This window comes from Acipenser ruthenus, chromosome 13 (genome assembly GCF_902713425.1).
Source record: "Acipenser ruthenus chromosome 13, fAciRut3.2 maternal haplotype, whole genome shotgun sequence".
Taxonomy (NCBI): domain Eukaryota; kingdom Metazoa; phylum Chordata; class Actinopteri; order Acipenseriformes; family Acipenseridae; genus Acipenser; species Acipenser ruthenus.
In genome coordinates this window covers 188189-204521 of record NC_081201.1, presented here as the reverse complement: position 1 = coordinate 204521, position 16333 = coordinate 188189, and the positions used below count along the sequence as shown (strand labels likewise).

Sequence of the window (16333 nt, the reverse complement as noted above, 5' to 3'; positions counted from 1 at the left end):
TATACTTTGTTCTCCCTGATGAGATGTGCTATTTCTGACCTAATGGATGCAGCTTGTGGCTGCTACATAGCTATGTACATCACGTACTGGAAACACAGTAAAAGCACAGTACTGTCCAGCTCTCCCCCAGTAAACCCATTGCAATCAACGCTGCAGTGACTGCTCTAGTACCTGTAGACTGCTTTACGATAGTCCCCTGACAAGTGACATGCTTAAGCACTTTCTTAGACCACTGTTTTATAGAAATATATTCTCTGCGGCATGTACTGCTCCATTTGAAAGCAAGGCGATTTTGGGAAGTATTGCTGTGCTTTAGATGAAGTCTTTAGAGTTGACCTTTCTGAAAGCAGGGTCCCAGTCAGTCTTTACTGAAACCCGCCGGCCCCTTTGTAAAGCAGAGCCCGCTGCGATGTTGTAAACCACGGTTATTTAGCAGCCCTAGAAGACCGCCCCAGGAGATGAATTCAGGTGCACCTAAGTGTTTTCTTATTGGTTTCTTATTGGTTTTGTAATATTTGCAGATGTTGCTTCCTTTCATTTAAATACCAACAAAATGAAAAAGCATTACGGTTTAAATGTAAATATTCTGTGTCGGTTTCAGTGAAATCCCAATGGCTGGCAAGGAGGCGGCTTTAGACGGCAGCGTGCCCCTGCGTGACCGTCTCCTCTTCCTGTGTCTTGTATTAGATATCAAAGAATCAATCGGCACGGCACTGAGATCATGGAACAGGATTTGGGTGCAAGTGTGAGTGTAGTGATCTACAGGACGGGTGCCTGGAATGTAAAGGGTTAAAAAAATGTTTCAGTTTCCGATTGGCTGAGAGTCTGCCTGCCCTCACGTCTGCCCTATAGACAGTAATCCCATTGTGTAACCCTGGATGAACAGTCGTGCTGTGAACAGTTCGTGCCTCTGCCTCTGCTTGTGCAGTCGTGCTGTGAACAGTTTGTGCCTCTGCCTCTGCTTGTGCAGTCGTGCTCTGAACAGTTCGTGCCTCTGCCTCTGCTTGTGCAGTCGTGCTCTGAACAGTCCGTGCCTCTGCCTCTGCTCGTGCAGTCGTGCTCTGAACAGTTCGTGCCTCTGCCTCTGCTTGTGCAGTCGTGCTCTGAACAGTCCGTGCCTCTGCCTCTGCTCGTGCAGTCGTGCTCTGAACAGTTCGTGCCTCTGCCTCTGCTTGTGCAGTCGTGCTCTGAACAGTTCGTGCCTCTGCCTCTGCTTGTGCAGTCGTGCTCTGAACAGTTCGTGCCTCTGCCTCTGCTTGTGCAGTCGTGCTCTGAACAGTTCGTGCCTCTGCCTCTGCTTGTGCAGTCGTGCTCTGAACAGTCCGTGCCTCTGCCTCTGCTCGTGCAGTCGTGCTCTGAACAGTTCGTGCCTCTGCCTCTGCTTGTGCAGTCGTGCTGTGAACAGTTTGTGCCTCTGCCTCTGCTCGTGCAGTCGTGCTCTGAACAGTTCGTGCCTCTGCCTCTGCTTGTGCAGTCGTGCTCTGAACAGTTCGTGCCTCTGCCTCTGCTTGTGCAGTCGTGCTCTGAACAGTTCGTGCCTCTGCCTCTGCTTGTGCAGTCGTGCTCTGAACAGTTCGTGCCTCTGCCTCTGCTTGTGCAGTCGTGCTCTGAACAGTCTGTGCCTCTGCCTCTGCTCGCGTAGTCGTGCTCTGAACAGTTCGTGCCTCTGCCTCTGCTCGTGCAGTCGTGCTCTGAACAGTTTGTGCCTCTGCTTGTGCAGTCGTGCTCTGAACAGTTTGTGCTTCTGCCTCTGCTCGTGCAGTCGTGCTCTGAACAGTTCGTGCCTCTGCCTCTGCTTGTGCAGTCGTGCTCTGAACAGTCCGTGCCTCTGCCTCTGCTTGTGCAGTCGTGCTCTGAACAGTTCGTGCCTCTGCCTCTGCTCGCGCAGTCGTGCTGTGAACAGTTCGTGCCTCTGCTCGCGCAGTCGTGCTCTGAACAGTTCGTGCCTCTGCCTCTGCTCGTGCAGTCGTGCTCTGAACAGTTCGTGCCTCTGCTCGCGCAGTCGTCATATATATATATATAATAATGATTGCATGTTCAAAGAATGGTACTCTTGATATTAAACAGGAAACGTTTTTACTTCAGCACACACAGCCAGAGAGACGCCCATCAGACTTGCTGTCACGTGTTTCATGATAGTACTGTGTGTAATGCACTAAATAATGCAGAACGGAGAGGGTGGACCCCCACTGATCTAAACGCACGAGCGGGTGAATTAAACCACCCTGCGCTTCATGCACCGCGAGACACCACAACTGCAAGGCTGTTCAGGAAAAAAAAATGTACGCAACATACCAAAAATAGTAGCAAACGGTTAATTTCATCCTTACTTTGTATTAAAAGAAAAACAAAAGTGGTGTACAAAAATACAACGAAGCAGCAAAACTGGGCCCAGACAAGAACACCCCGCCCACCCCCATGTCACATTGACGACAGCCGGGCATGTATTACAAAGTAAACGACACATTTTAAAGCAATTGCGTATTCCTGTGCTGTGTGCGTTCTCCCTGCGAGGTGTCTGGGAAGTCGTGTTTATTACCCAGCGGGGTCATCTCTTTGGTCAGTCGAACACAGCAGATTACTGCAAGAGCAATAAGGATTTTTAGGGGCATTATGATGCTGGATCCGAAACACAACTGCCCCCAAAAGCCCCTCATTTTCCCTGCGGTGAACAGGAGCAGCTCATGGGCTCTGAACACACGTTACCCCCGTCGCTGGAATGTCTTTTACACGCTGAATCTTCCTTCCAGTCGTCTCCTGAGACGGACACGTGTTTATGGGCAGTGGTTTTTAATACAGGAAGGACCGCTCTGGCTCTGTTTTCAATCGGTGATGAGAAGCTGCTTTCATTGGTTTGCTCGGGTTTGATATAGTGAGAGACAGAAACGAGACTTTGCGGGCCAGTTGGATTAAATACAAACTCACCTCGCCCCCAAAATCCCGTGTCTGAAATCCCAATGGGTATATAAAATAAATGCCGTGTCTGAAATCACAATACAGACATGCAATAGATTTAACAACAGCGAACAGTTTTGTATTGGTCCAGGGTTTAATTACGATATAAGCACAGTATCAGCCCTCACTGGTTTCTATTGTACGTTTAACAATGTCTCGATTAACTTGCAACAGTGTGTCTCTCATCTGCGGACCTGGTAACAACGGAACTGTCCAGAAACGTTTGGAAATACGATGAATCTGCGTCCAGTAAACTAGGCAAGGAGCACGGCTTACTTTAAAAACAGCGAGTTTGAACACAGTACAGGGTAACAGTGCCCGCATCGTAACACTTCAAATACACATGCATCTAGATTTTAAGTGTATTAAAACCCCTCTTAAGACATCTTCGGATGAATAACGCTACACCACAGAATCAGACGCGACTGCGTTTTCCAGTGAAGTAACTAGACCCATTCATTATAGGAGAGTTACAATCTGTGGTGTTTTATTATGAGAAAGAAGAATGCCATCGTCCTGTTCAGCAGTACAGCTGTCTTCAAATAACCCGTCAGTGGTTTATATATCAACGCTGTGATATCGATTACAAAGAAGAAACACGCACAACAGCAGCCTCGTGTGTACATGTGAATGTGTATTGATGAAGCAGAAAGTGTCTCAGACAGCCCCCCACCCCCCGGTACCCCCAGCTCCCGGGAGAGTTCAGATGGAGACAGACCAGCCGTCTGCGATCTCCCACAGCATCATCACTGATTAACGGCGGTGTGTCTGTGCGCCTCTTAAGTCTCGTATAGACCGATAATGCATGCATCTGTGGATTCAAAATCCCAAATAAAATAATGCATTCTTGTTGTAAGCCATAGCATTCTTTTATATCAACTCAAGCTGTACTGTATAGCAATGTTTGAATCCCACTCTGTGTGTCTCTCTCTCTCTCTCTGTGTCGCTCACACCTGCTCGCACTGACACGTGAAACTGACCATACGTGCTGAGAAACACGCCTCTGCCTGCATTTCAACGCCGATGTTACTTTGCTCCAAAAACGTTGCTGAACAAACCAGAACTTACCCAGCCCAGCCCAGCCCAGCTCCGGGTCCGGTCGCTCACCAGGCACGTACTGCGTGTTTTACAGACTCAGGGTTGCTGCCTCGCTATTCGCTTCCCTTGCAGAGACAGACTGACTCATTACACTTCAAAGATCGCCTTGCGGGCGAGCGAGCCCCCCACAACTCACTCCGTGACCACGCCACAGAAGAACAAGAGCTCAGAAGAGGACGGGTGAGGGAGAGGTGGAGCGGGAGGGAGCCATCCAAAATAAACTAAAGCCTTTCTTTTCTTCAGTAATCCGCGAAACCTTACTAACTAAATGCTCCATTTCGACCAGGCTCTGTGAGACTCCTGAAATCCAGTAAGTCCCAGCGTTTCCACAGTACCGTACCTGGATCCGGATTGAAGAGAAAAACACAAACCCCGTTTGCGATTCTGTAACCGCGGCGACAAGAGGCGTTCTGCAGTTTCTTTAAAAAAAAAAAAAAAAAAAAAAAACTAGTTTATCACACGAGTCTCTGTATAAGGAGGCATGCGATTCCCTAGAAATCACCTCCTAATATAGAAACTGGGTAGGGGAATTCCTAGAACTCCAGAGGACGTCAGGACCCGGTCATTTCCATCACTTTGAAAGGGAGGCGGGCGCTCGATGAATGTCTCTTAGAATCATGTGTTTCTAGATATATCGACGTGGTCTAGCTGAGCGAGCCTGGACCTGCGCGTTTATCTAGAACCACGTGTCTCAGTCCCCGGAGGTTCTAGAAGACCCGTCTCCGTTCTAACGTGTGCTCTGTTTGCAATGCACCGGAGCGGGTACCAGAGGACCGACCCTTCTGCTTTCAATGCTCGACACGTTACAATGACTCCCTTATAAGACTGTGTACTATTACTGTATTTTATTTAAGGACGAGCTATTCTCATAATAGTCGGTCTTGTTAAACCACAGAAAAAAAAGAAAAGAAACCATGCTTGTCTGTGTTTTTAAAACTGCTGAATCTGCTGTGTAAGTATAGTTGCAACGGTTAAGCTACCTTACGTGACCCCTGTCTGGCAAGACGTCACTTACATGGTGGCGATCCTACATTTTAATGGGATTGTCTGCCCCCTGGTGGCTTGCTGTGGGTCTACACCGCTGTAAACTCGCACAGGATTTGTGTTTGTGAACTAATTGCTGAGGAGTTTAAGCAACATTATTTTGTTAATTGTTTTCCTGTTATGAAATTATAATAATAAGGCTGAGACTGATAGTTAATCTACACAAGACATAGATTTTAAATTTTGGCCGATTTTATTTCAATATTTGAGAAACGCTATTGAGATTACATCATGAATACTGGCGATATGCACTTTCGTTATATATTCCGGTATTTTCATCTTCATCGGGTAACAATTTACAAAATTTAAAAAAAACTACAATAAAATTGCTTCCCTCTGAAACTCAGGCACGGACGGGATTCGAACCCGCGATCTTCGGTTTACGAGACCGACGCCTTACCACTTGGCCACCGCGCCTGCGCTAAACAAAAAATACAGAACCAAACAAGTCATTTTATTTAAAGGGAAAAAAGGCGAAGATTCAGGGCTACGTTACAGCGCCCAGAACTGGCGTCGATGATGCATTACTTCAATTTAAATCAGACTGACATGTGCTCTGTCAGCTGAGTTTAGCAGTACGTTTCCGTGATGTGAGTTTTGTACAGTGAAATGTCACTGGCGCGTTACTGTGCGTCAGCGCTTCTCGCAGATTAACACATATCTTTATATGGTGCGATATTTGGTAAAGCCAGAATTCGTCTTGCAAAATCCATGCAGTCTGAGCTTGTCTCGTGTAGTCTCTCTGCATTCTCCTGTCATTTTACATCAATATTTAATCGAGTCCTCCTTTCTCAGTAGTCAGTCTGCTGGCATTGCTGCCTTGTGCGTGTGCGTGTGCGTGTGCTTGTGCGTGTAGGGTTTTATTAACCCCATACTGACTGGGCAGAATGCTTTTTATGCTACTGTTAACTGAGAACGTTTACATTTAAAAACACAGCGCGATGCAACATCTGAATCCTATTTTTTTTTTTTATAAACACGCTTTATGGAGCACTCAGTACGAGTCCATGACATTGCTCATCAATCCATCAGTCTGAAACTATGAGGCAGCTGAACCCAGTCAGTCTAGAGCAACACGCGCATCTGAATCGCTAATCCTGGAAACTCCTCCCTGCTGACGTCATCAGGGGGCAGTTTTCGTTTGGCCGGGGTCCCATCCACCCCGAAGTTTAAAAGTATTTATTTCACTTAAACAAGAGGGGTGGTTAGTTTCCATTTGTGTGTCCACTTCATTTGGAAAGAAAAGTTCTAGAACTAGGTGCGGAGTTTCATTGTTACATTGATTACACACTCACACACACAGAGATACAGAAAGAGAGAGAGAGAGACACACACACACACACAGAGAGAGAGAAAGAGAGAGAGAGAGAGAGACACACAGAGAGAGACACACACACAGAGAGACACACACAGAGATACAGAAAGAGAGAGACACACACACACACACAGACAGAGAGTGACACACACACACAGAGACAGAAAGAGAGAGAGAGAGAGAGAGAGAGACACACACACACACACACACAGAGACACACACACACACACACAGAGATACAGAAAGAGAGACACACACACACACACACAGAGACAGAAAGAGAGAGAGAGAGAGAGACACACACACACACACACAGAGACAGAAAGAGAGAGACACACACACACACACACACACAGAGACACACACACACACACAGAGATACAGAAAGAGACACACACACACACACAGACAGAAAGAGAGAGTGACACACACACACAGACAGAGATACAGACACACAGAGATAGACACACACTCACAGAGACACACAGACACACACACAGAGACAGAAAGAGAGAGTGAGACACACACAGACAGAGATACAGACACACAGAGACACACAGAGATACAGACACACACACAGATACAGACACACACACAGAGATACACAGGGAGACACACACAGAGAGACACACAGCGTAAATCTTTTATAAAATCTACTGCAAAATAAAAGCGCTTTATTATTCTATTTGGGATTACATTCTTACTTCATATCACAGCACCTGACATATGAAAAAAAGGAGTATCAAAAAGACCTTCTTGTTTAAGCCATTTCGGTTATTAAAAGGAATCGCACGCCCACACTTGGGAGCTGGTGATTGCTACACGTTGATTTCGGAAGCCCAGAGGCAGCTGGTGCTCCCGTCCTCTGCTTCCTCTTGGCAGCCCTGCAGTCTCACACTCCCGGTCAGAGTGCTTCATCCCACGTCAGAGGAATCCTCTTTAATCCCAGCCATGAGCAGACCTGGCAGATTCCCATCATCGCTGGGGGGGAGAGGGAGAGAGGGAGAGGGGGAGAGAGAGATCATCCCATGACCATGGTATGCTAAACGGCTGGCATTCCTATGAAGACTCTTAAGCCTTGTTACAGGTTGCAGCAGGGGGGCTTGTTTGATAAACTGAAAGTCTGACTTTGCATTTGTTCAGTGGCAGCTATAGGGATGACAGCATCACTTACACCAGCACAGACTTCTCATACTCCTCACATGGGAGGGGAGCCCTGCGTTTTCTTACTGGTTCGTTTCACTCTCTATACTCATGAGAAAGGAGCCGCTCCTCTCCTCCTTTGATGTACCTGCTCTCTCCAGGAAGCAGCAGTACACACAGTGTTCCACTGGGGAGAGCTTCGCTGTACAGTCTCTCCACCGTCCGGTCCAATCTCATCATCAGCTCTTTAACCTCATCCTCCTGTCGGGGAAACCGTGGAATCAGAGGGGATACGACAGGACAGCCGTTCACTGCAGTGCAAGCGCTGTGATGTTTCAGGGAGGGAAAGAAGACTCCCATTGCATAGCAGTTTGATCCATTCCTGGTTTTACCATGAGTTTAATAATAACACACCTGAGCTTGTTACCTGTACACTGGAGCTAATCAAGCTGGTAGTAAAGCCTGGAACGGGTGAAACTGCTGTGCAACAGGAGTCTTCTTTCCACCCCTGTGTTCTGCACACTTGCCTGAGTGCCTGGCGGTTCCTGCTGGGCACAGCCTCCCGCCGGGCTGTGCTGGGAAGCTGTGTGCTCCAGGGCCCTGCAGGACAGCTGGCTGCTCCACGTGTGAAGGTGGAAGGGAGTCACCGCACGGCACTTCAGAAGTCTTCGTCTTTTCAGAACGATCTCGGAAGACAAGGCAGCTGTGGCACTGAGGGAACCCTGGAACTCTGCAAGGAGAGAAGCCAGCGCAGTCGCCAATGAGACGGTCCACAGCAAGCGCTATGAAACACTATGCGACATACTGCAATACCACAATCAAATCCTGTGTCTAAAAATCACAACAGGGTTTTATTTTTACTAAAGCACACTGCCACCTAGTGGTACAAGCCGTGCCTTTGCTGCAGTACTTTTTCAATTGATCTTCCCTCCCCATTCCTCCAGTGCCTGTGGTTTACTGAGACTCACTGATAAATCCATATCTCCGGTGCTTTCCTCCCGAAGGATCCCGGGGCAGGAGAACGGACTCGACGTGTCCGAATTCACGGAAGCGCTGGAGCAGGGCCTCCTGGGTCAGGCTCTTCGACAATCCTGCCACGTAAACCAGCTTCTCGTTGAGCGCGTCTCTCTCCAGGGCATGGAAGAGATCGTCCCAGTCCACCGCTGTCTCTGTAACGGGCCTCTGCACCTACACAGCAACGGAAGGGAGGTTTACAAACCCTTCAGAACGCCTTTCATTGGCGCTGTAATATGTACACGAATGCTTCAGAAAAAGGACAGGACAGTACATGCCTTTATAAAGCTGCCCTCCAACTCCGAACCATTGAGGACCTCCACGGCCAGCTGAGCTGCTTCCAGGACCTCATACTCAACGGCTACATAGGGCTGCAGACAGAGGGAGGGACTCAAAGCGTTCTGTTGCACAAAACACAGAAGTAGTAAAAATGCCCAAATGCTGAAACCTGTCCTCACCTTGTGGCTGCCGCTGATCAGCTTCATGGATCGAATGGGCCCACAGCGTCGCAGCAGCCTCCTGGCAGACTTCAGTGTGAAATCCCTGGGAAAGGGCCCAGCGTAGACTGTGCACATCTCTGCCAGCCTGCCCTGCATCTACACATCACCAGGGGCAGAGCTCTGCTTACTTCATGATGCAGCTGTGGAGCTTCACTGCAAACATGCATTTAATATACTAGAACAGTTTTTAAAAATCCCTTTTCACTAACACCAGTATGCGGACTGCGTGCTGAAACAGAGGTTAGGACAGGGTTAAGAAAAAGCATGCTTGTTCTTACCTGTCGCCGAGAAGCGCCCCACAGACTCGGGTTCGACTGAGCGTATTCAGAGAAGGAAGAACACTGGACCATGCTGAAGAAGCTGGCTGGGATTTCACCGCTAGCCTTTGCCAGAAGCTGTAAGAAGAGTGAAAGGCGGTACATTTTTAGAAGCTTACCAATCAAGCCATGCATCAAAAAATATACTTTACAGCAAGTTGCTCAAATGTTTTTCTCAATCTCCTGCAGTCTCTAGAACACGTACTAGAAGACCTGCGCATTGCAACACTGCTTCCATGCGTACAGCCCGCAGCCCTGCTGCAATGCCAGTCGCACACAGACGGCACTAGCACCCTCTCACCTCTGTCTCGCAGCTGTACTCTATCCTAGGCCACCTTTTTGGACAAGCGATTCTATCCTCCTGCCCTTTTCTGACAATGTGAATTCCTGACAAACCCGCCGCATGCAGATTATCTAGAAGACTGAAAAAGAAAAGAAAATGAAAACGCAGGCAAGACAATCGTCTATGAAACACAGGCAAGACGATCATCTATGAAACACAGCGCACAGCCGCTGGTTTGACAGTACCTGCTGCGTCGCGGAGCGTGCATTCCATTCCCTGCTCCGTTGAGCGGCTTGCATGAACCAGCCAGCGAGGACCCATTTACTTGCTTATTGCCGTCACTCTGCCTCTTCAGTAAATCCTCTAAGCTCAGCTGTGCAACCTACAGAGAAAACAGCGAGTGCACCACTTTCAAATCAGACTTCTCTACTGAACAAGGCTGTATTTTAATGCGACACAACATATTGCATATTCCTGTAGAGCTACAAGTACTAGAAATGAGGGATGGAAATAAGACTCCCATTGCATAACAATTTGATCCATTCCTGGTTTCACCACGAGTTTAATAAGACACACCTCAGCTTGTTACCTGGTTAACCAAGCACATATTAAAACCTGGAGTCTGATTCCCATGCCTGTGTTTGCAGTCCAGCGGTTTCCTTTGGCAGGATGTGTGTGTCCAGTTGGAGCTCCTTACCTGGTCGGGTCCCTCTCTGATGAAGTACTGGGCCAGTTCCAGCGCAGCCCGTGCATCCTCTGTGGGATCGTGGCCCTCCCTGTCCTCGCACTGGATCTGCCGGCTGTTACAACAAACACACGGGGCTGCTCTGAGTTCAGTGGTTCAGATCTCCTGAGCCGGACCCACCGCTCTGAGTTCAGTGGTTCAGATCTCCTGGTCCGGACCCACCGCTCTGGGTTCAGTGGTTCAGATCTCCTGGTCTGGATCCACACTAAACTCTCAATGTAAAGTTGCAGTGTCTTACCCCAGCACAGCCTCTGCGAGGAACTTCAGTTTGAAGCGGAGGCCGAATTCCCGCATGAACAACAAGGAGCTGTCGATGACGAAGGGGTGGGTCATCTGAAGGGGAAGTGCATGAGCGTTAGCTGTGAGATCCCTGCAGCGATGAACAGCAAGGCAAGGCAGACCCACAGACTGACTGAATCTGGAGTCCATGCAGATCAATGCAAGCTTTCAGATCCCGGCAGTAATGCACAGCAAGGCACGCACGCACGCACGCACACGCACGCGCGCACACACACGCACACGCACACGCACACGCGCACGCACGCACACACACACACACACGCACACGCACACACACACACTATTTTTGAATGCAGAGGGGCATTTCAGCATTACTGAAATAACTGCATTACAGGTTGGTTGTTGCGGATTACAAAAATGAACATTTCAACCAACCAGGTTTTTTCTCGAGTGTTTTAAACCCTCTTTGTTAGCCTTGCTGCGGCTCTCTTACTGTGGCCAAGGAGGGAGTCTCATACCTGCAACGCCCGCAGGTCACAGTCCAGGGAGTGGCCCACAAGCACAGCGTCGCGGGGCAGGAGCTGCTTCAGCCTGGCCTGGACGTCCTGAAGCCGCGTTCTTACTGGGTTCAGCAGCACCTTCGTGATTCCGGAGAACCTTCAAAACAAACGGGAATCGCCCTTATAGAAGCGTGCCCTCGTAAAGCACAGCAAAGTGAACAACGCACAGGTAAGCAATGTAAAGAATAACGAGGTACGGTGACGCGCAGTATAACCATGGGAAAACTGCAGATACCGTGGTAAACCTCTCAGGAAAGTGCGATTACAGAGCACCTGACTCAAACAAGCCACGTCTCCTCAGTACAGCACAGTGGACTGTCAAGATTACAGTATAGCGATTACAGAGCACCTGACTCAAACAAGCCATGCCTCCTCAGTACAGCACAGCAGACAGCCAAGCCTCAGTGGTCTGTGTTTAACAGAAGTGTGTGGATTATGTGCTTCAGGTAGTTAAGTGGTAAGTGGTTGTTGCTGTGGAAGGGACACACCCTGACCCTGTACCTGGTGAGATAGTCCAGGATCCTGTTCTCTGGTTTGACGAGCTCGTCCATGATGCAGCGTCCTGCCCCATCCACAAGCGAGACCCGAGTCAGCTCCTTCCCCTTCTCCGTCAGGCACTGATTCAGAGGGGCAACGCTCACATCTTTATTACATACAACTACATGAAGCCCACGTTACAAGAACTACTGAATCAACCATCAATGAATCAACACTTAACACACCATTTCACAGTCAAGACCGAGGAGTGGGCTGCTGTCCGTAACCTGGCCATCGCACTCGGTGGAAACGTAGAGTTCACAGCCTGGAGCCCCTGTTCAGAAAGAAGAGAACACAGGATCACCTCCATTCTCAACCTGGAGCCCCTGTTCAGACAGAGAAGACCACAGGATCACCTCCATTCTCAACCTGGAGCCCCTGTTCAGACAGAGAAGACCACAGGATCACCTCCATTCTCAACCTGGAGCCCCTGTTCAGACAGAGAAACCACAGGATCACCTCCATTCTCAACCTGGAGCCCCTGTTCAGACAGAGAAGACCACAGGATCACCTCCATTCTCAACCTGGAGCCCCTGTTCAGACAGAGAAGACCACAGGATCACCTCCATTCTCAACCTGGAGCCCCTGTTCAGACAGAGAAACCACAGGATCACCTCCATTCACATCACACGACGCAGGGTTTCTGGAAAGTGAACTCCTGCTCCACAGACATCAGCAGGAGCTCCCTCTTACCTTCCCGGGGGAAGTTGTACCGTTCCCTGTCCTCTCTGCTCAGCAGATAGCGGGTGAGCCCGGGCTTGTCTGAGCCAGGCTCACAGTGCAGCCGGACCGTCCCAGAGGAGCACAAGGAGTCTGAAACAGCGAGCAGTGACACAGTGTTAGTGCATCACAGCGAGGGGCAGTGCAGGGTGAGACAGACGGACAGCGGTTCGTACCCTGTGCTGTGGGCTGCTCCCGTGTCCTGTCTGCTGAAGCAGCGCCCCGAGCAGCCAGCACTGTGGAGAGAAAATCAGGAGGCGGGGGAGGCAGGCTGCATCTCTGAGAGCAAGAAATACAAGAGATCAGGTAAAAATGCACTGCAGGGCAGGTTCAAATCAACATGATCACACACTTCAACAAGCTACCCCTACCCCTACCCCTACCCCAGCACACTATAACAAGCTACCCCTACCCCTACCCCAGCACACTATAACAAGCTACCCCTACCCCTACCCCAGCACACTATAACAAGCTACCCCTACCCCTACCCCAGCACACTATAACAAGCTACCCCTACCCCTACCCCAGCACACTATAACAAGCTACCCCTACCCCTACCCCAGCACACTATAACAAGCTACCCCTACCCCTACCCCAGCACACTATAACAAGCTACCCCTACCCCTACCCCAGCACACTATAACAAGCTACCCCTACCTCTACCCCAGCACACTATAACAAGCTACCCCTACCCCTACCCCAGCACACTATAACAAGCTACCCCTACCCCTACCCCAGCACACTATAACAAGCTAACCCCTACCCCTACCCCAGCACACTATAACAAGCTACCCCTACCCCTACCCCAGCACACTATATGAAGCTCTAAGGAAAGCTTTCTTGATCAACTCAACACAGGATTCTGGTTCTTCTTACATGAGGTTTGCTGGAGTCCACACCTGTATTATTCATCAAGCATTAGCAGGCTGGTAAACGCACAGAAGTGCTCATAGCCGTACATTAGAGATACAGGCTGCTTGCTTACCAGCTGGAATCTCCTCCCGATGTTCCCCAGCTGCAGGTAGTATCTGTAGAAGTGGAGCTGACTGACACCTTGTAAGACAATCACACTGACTCCCGAGAGCCGTCTCTGATGGCGAAGATGACACCAGCTGAAACACACAGACACACTGAGGCTGAAACACACAGACACACTGAGTCTTAAACACACAGACACACTGAGTCTTAAACACACAGACACACTGAGGCTGAAACACACAGACACACTGAGGCTGAAACACACAGACACACTGAGTCTGAAACACACAGACACACTGAGGCTGAAACACACAGGCACTGAGGCTGAAACACACAGACACACTGAGGCTGAAACACACAGACACATTGCGTCTGAAACACACAGACACACTGAGTCTGAAACACACAGACACACTGAGGCTGAAACACACAGGCACTGAGGCTGAAACACACAGACACACTGAGGCTGAAACACAGACACACTGAGGCTGAAACACACAGACACACTGAGGCTGAAACACACAGACACACTGAGGCTGAAACACACAGACACACTGAGGCTGAAACACACAGACACACTGAGGCTGAAACACAGACACACTGAGGCTGAAACACACAGACACACTGAGGCTGAAACACACAGACACACTGAGGCTGAAACACACAGACACACTGAGGCTGAAACACACACACTGAGGCTGAAACACACAGACAGACTGAGGCTGAAACACACACACAGACACACTGAGGCTGAAACACACAGACACACTGAGGCTGAAACACACACACACACACTGAGTCTGAAACACACACACACACACTGAGTCTGAAACACACACAGACACTGAGGCTGAAACACACAGACACACTGAGGCTGAAACACACACACACACACACAATGAGGCTGAAACACACAGACACTGAGGCTGAAACACACAGACACTGAGGCTGAAACACACAGACACACACACACACACTGAGGTGGGGAGCAGACAGCAGTGTGCACGAGGTAAACAAAGGTATTCAATCAGAAATATCATGGTCCTGCATTCATGTTTTAACCAGTCCTCATCTTCGCATGCTGATAGATGCTCTGCCCCAAACTGTGCTGCTGTTTCTCATTCACCTGGACTGCACTCAGTAAGAAGGGTTACCTGGGCTGTTTCACACCATGGTCTTTACCCAGGGCAGCAAACTGCAGCAGCTCACACACCTGCTCGTGGCTGATGGCACACAGAGGCTGGCAGGAAGGCACAGAGAGCCGAGGGAAGCCCTGGGGAGAGAGTGCAGGAGTTACACACACAGTAACTGCTCTATACTGGGCATTCTGTAAATCCATTTACAAAAAGAGAAGAAACTGAGTGAGATACTCAAGCAGTAGACAGGGCTGGAAATAAGACTAGTGTTTCATAGCACTTTGATCCACTCCTGGTTTTACTGTGAGCTTACTAAGACACCCCTGAGCTTATTAACTTCAGATTGGGGCTAATAGCGTGTATCAGAAAGTGGAATGGGTGAAACTGCTATGCAAGAGGAGTCTTATTTCCATCCCTGAGAAGTCGAGTAGTTTCTGCTAGTGTCATTAGCTGTGTCGAGGCACTGACTAGCTGAAACTCCTCTTTCATACATGTATTAATACTGTGCAGCTTTTAAGAGTGTTAGCTGTTCACGCACTCTCAGGCTCTACCTTCGTGTGCGGTGCATGATGGGAGGATTCATCGATGATTTCATCCGCGGTCGCGCTCAGCTTTCGTGTTTTTGGTTCACAGCCCTCCAGGCTCGACACACTGGCTCTCTTCAGTGCGCACACGACCCGCGCTGGATCGGCCATTTAAGATGGTTTCTGTTGGGACGTTTACAAGCAGGGCGCCCCCTTCACAGTGAGAAAGGGTGCAGAGAGGGGTACAGCTACCTGCAAATCAGTGCGAGCATCCCAAATTCAGTCTCTGCGTACCCCTGCATCAGCTGGCGCTGCAAACAATAACGAATAAGCATTCGCGCCGAGAGATCTGCCGAACGCAAAGCAACTCCCTTCAACGTCTTCTTCACTGACAGCCCCACGCACGCAGCGTCTCGCGTGGAATGAGATACAGCCAGGCTGATCTGGGGTTAAATAAGACGGAACTGGCCTGAAACTAAATAAAAACATATATTTAAGCGATGCATAATCACTGCCATCATTAAACTGGAGATACACTCATGTTTATCTTCTCTTCGTTTACTGACCGAGTTGCAGTTTCTGTTCATCCCGTTTTTGTGCAGACATTCCGCTATTTCATTTATTTCACCAACAGCTAAGTCACCGGTACGATCACTGATTTCAGACTCACTTGCATTAAAAACTTACTAACACCCACAGATTTCTACCAGCAGAAATCACACCCAATGATCAGAAATATAAAGACTACCCGGCTGCGCAGCTTTTCAATTGTTGAGCAGAAGAAACGTGCTCCTGCTTGGGTGCCCACGCTGCTTTCACTTCCGCCCAGCTGCGCACAAGGCATCGTGGGATAGGGCTCTCTTCTACGAGTGTCTATGGAGAGGGGTCGAATTGGGCTCTCGCAAAATGTTAAGTCTGTTTCACTGTTTCCCGGTGTCCACTGGAGAAATAAGCGACTCCGGTGAACGATGACATAACGTAACTGATAAGAAAAATGAGCTTTTCTGAACACAGTCCTTCCCACAGTTTTTCTGTACAAATGCAAATGTACCAGAAGTAGGAGCCTGCGGTCGCTATGAATATTAACATAGTTGGTCTAAATGTTATGACGAAGCAGTTCCACTTACTCGCCACACGGTAGCAGCATTGGCAGGGGACTACAGCACAAACCTCTCCGAAGCCCTTCTTTCAGGCAGGGTCCGGTTTAATTTGTTGTTTGTTTGT

At 49.1% G+C, this 16333-nt stretch overlaps 1 protein-coding gene and 1 non-coding gene across 3 annotated transcripts; both read right to left on the bottom strand.

Annotated features, from left to right (window-relative positions):
* Positions 1-5442: 5442 nt before the first annotated feature.
* trnat-cgu (transfer RNA threonine (anticodon CGU)) lies at positions 5443-5514 on the bottom strand. Its single transcript has one exon. It is a non-coding gene; the product is annotated as a tRNA-Thr (tRNA).
* A 1526-nt stretch (positions 5515-7040) lies between these two features.
* Positions 7041-16155, bottom strand: LOC117417974 (RNA exonuclease 5-like). 2 transcript variants are annotated; one of them, XM_059035328.1, is made up of 20 exons: positions 15676-16148; positions 15137-15584; positions 14604-14722; positions 13457-13583; positions 12648-12750; positions 12445-12564; positions 11937-12025; positions 11716-11831; positions 11173-11311; positions 10653-10747; positions 10367-10469; positions 9915-10051; positions 9688-9808; positions 9348-9464; positions 9028-9165; positions 8848-8940; positions 8524-8743; positions 8083-8285; positions 7704-7816; positions 7041-7393 (listed from the first exon to the last, which is right to left on the bottom strand). In XM_059035328.1, exons 2-20 carry the CDS (start codon positions 15278-15280, stop codon positions 7327-7329), a joined length of 2364 nt encoding a protein of 787 aa, XP_058891311.1. In that variant the 5' UTR covers positions 15281-15584; positions 15676-16148; the 3' UTR covers positions 7041-7326. The 2 variants fall into 2 exon arrangements, 1 of the variants encoding a protein (XP_058891311.1); XR_009330797.1 differs by having other exon boundaries at positions 7358-7393; positions 7704-7880; positions 7983-8285; positions 15137-16155.
* Positions 16156-16333: the final 178 nt, after the last annotated feature.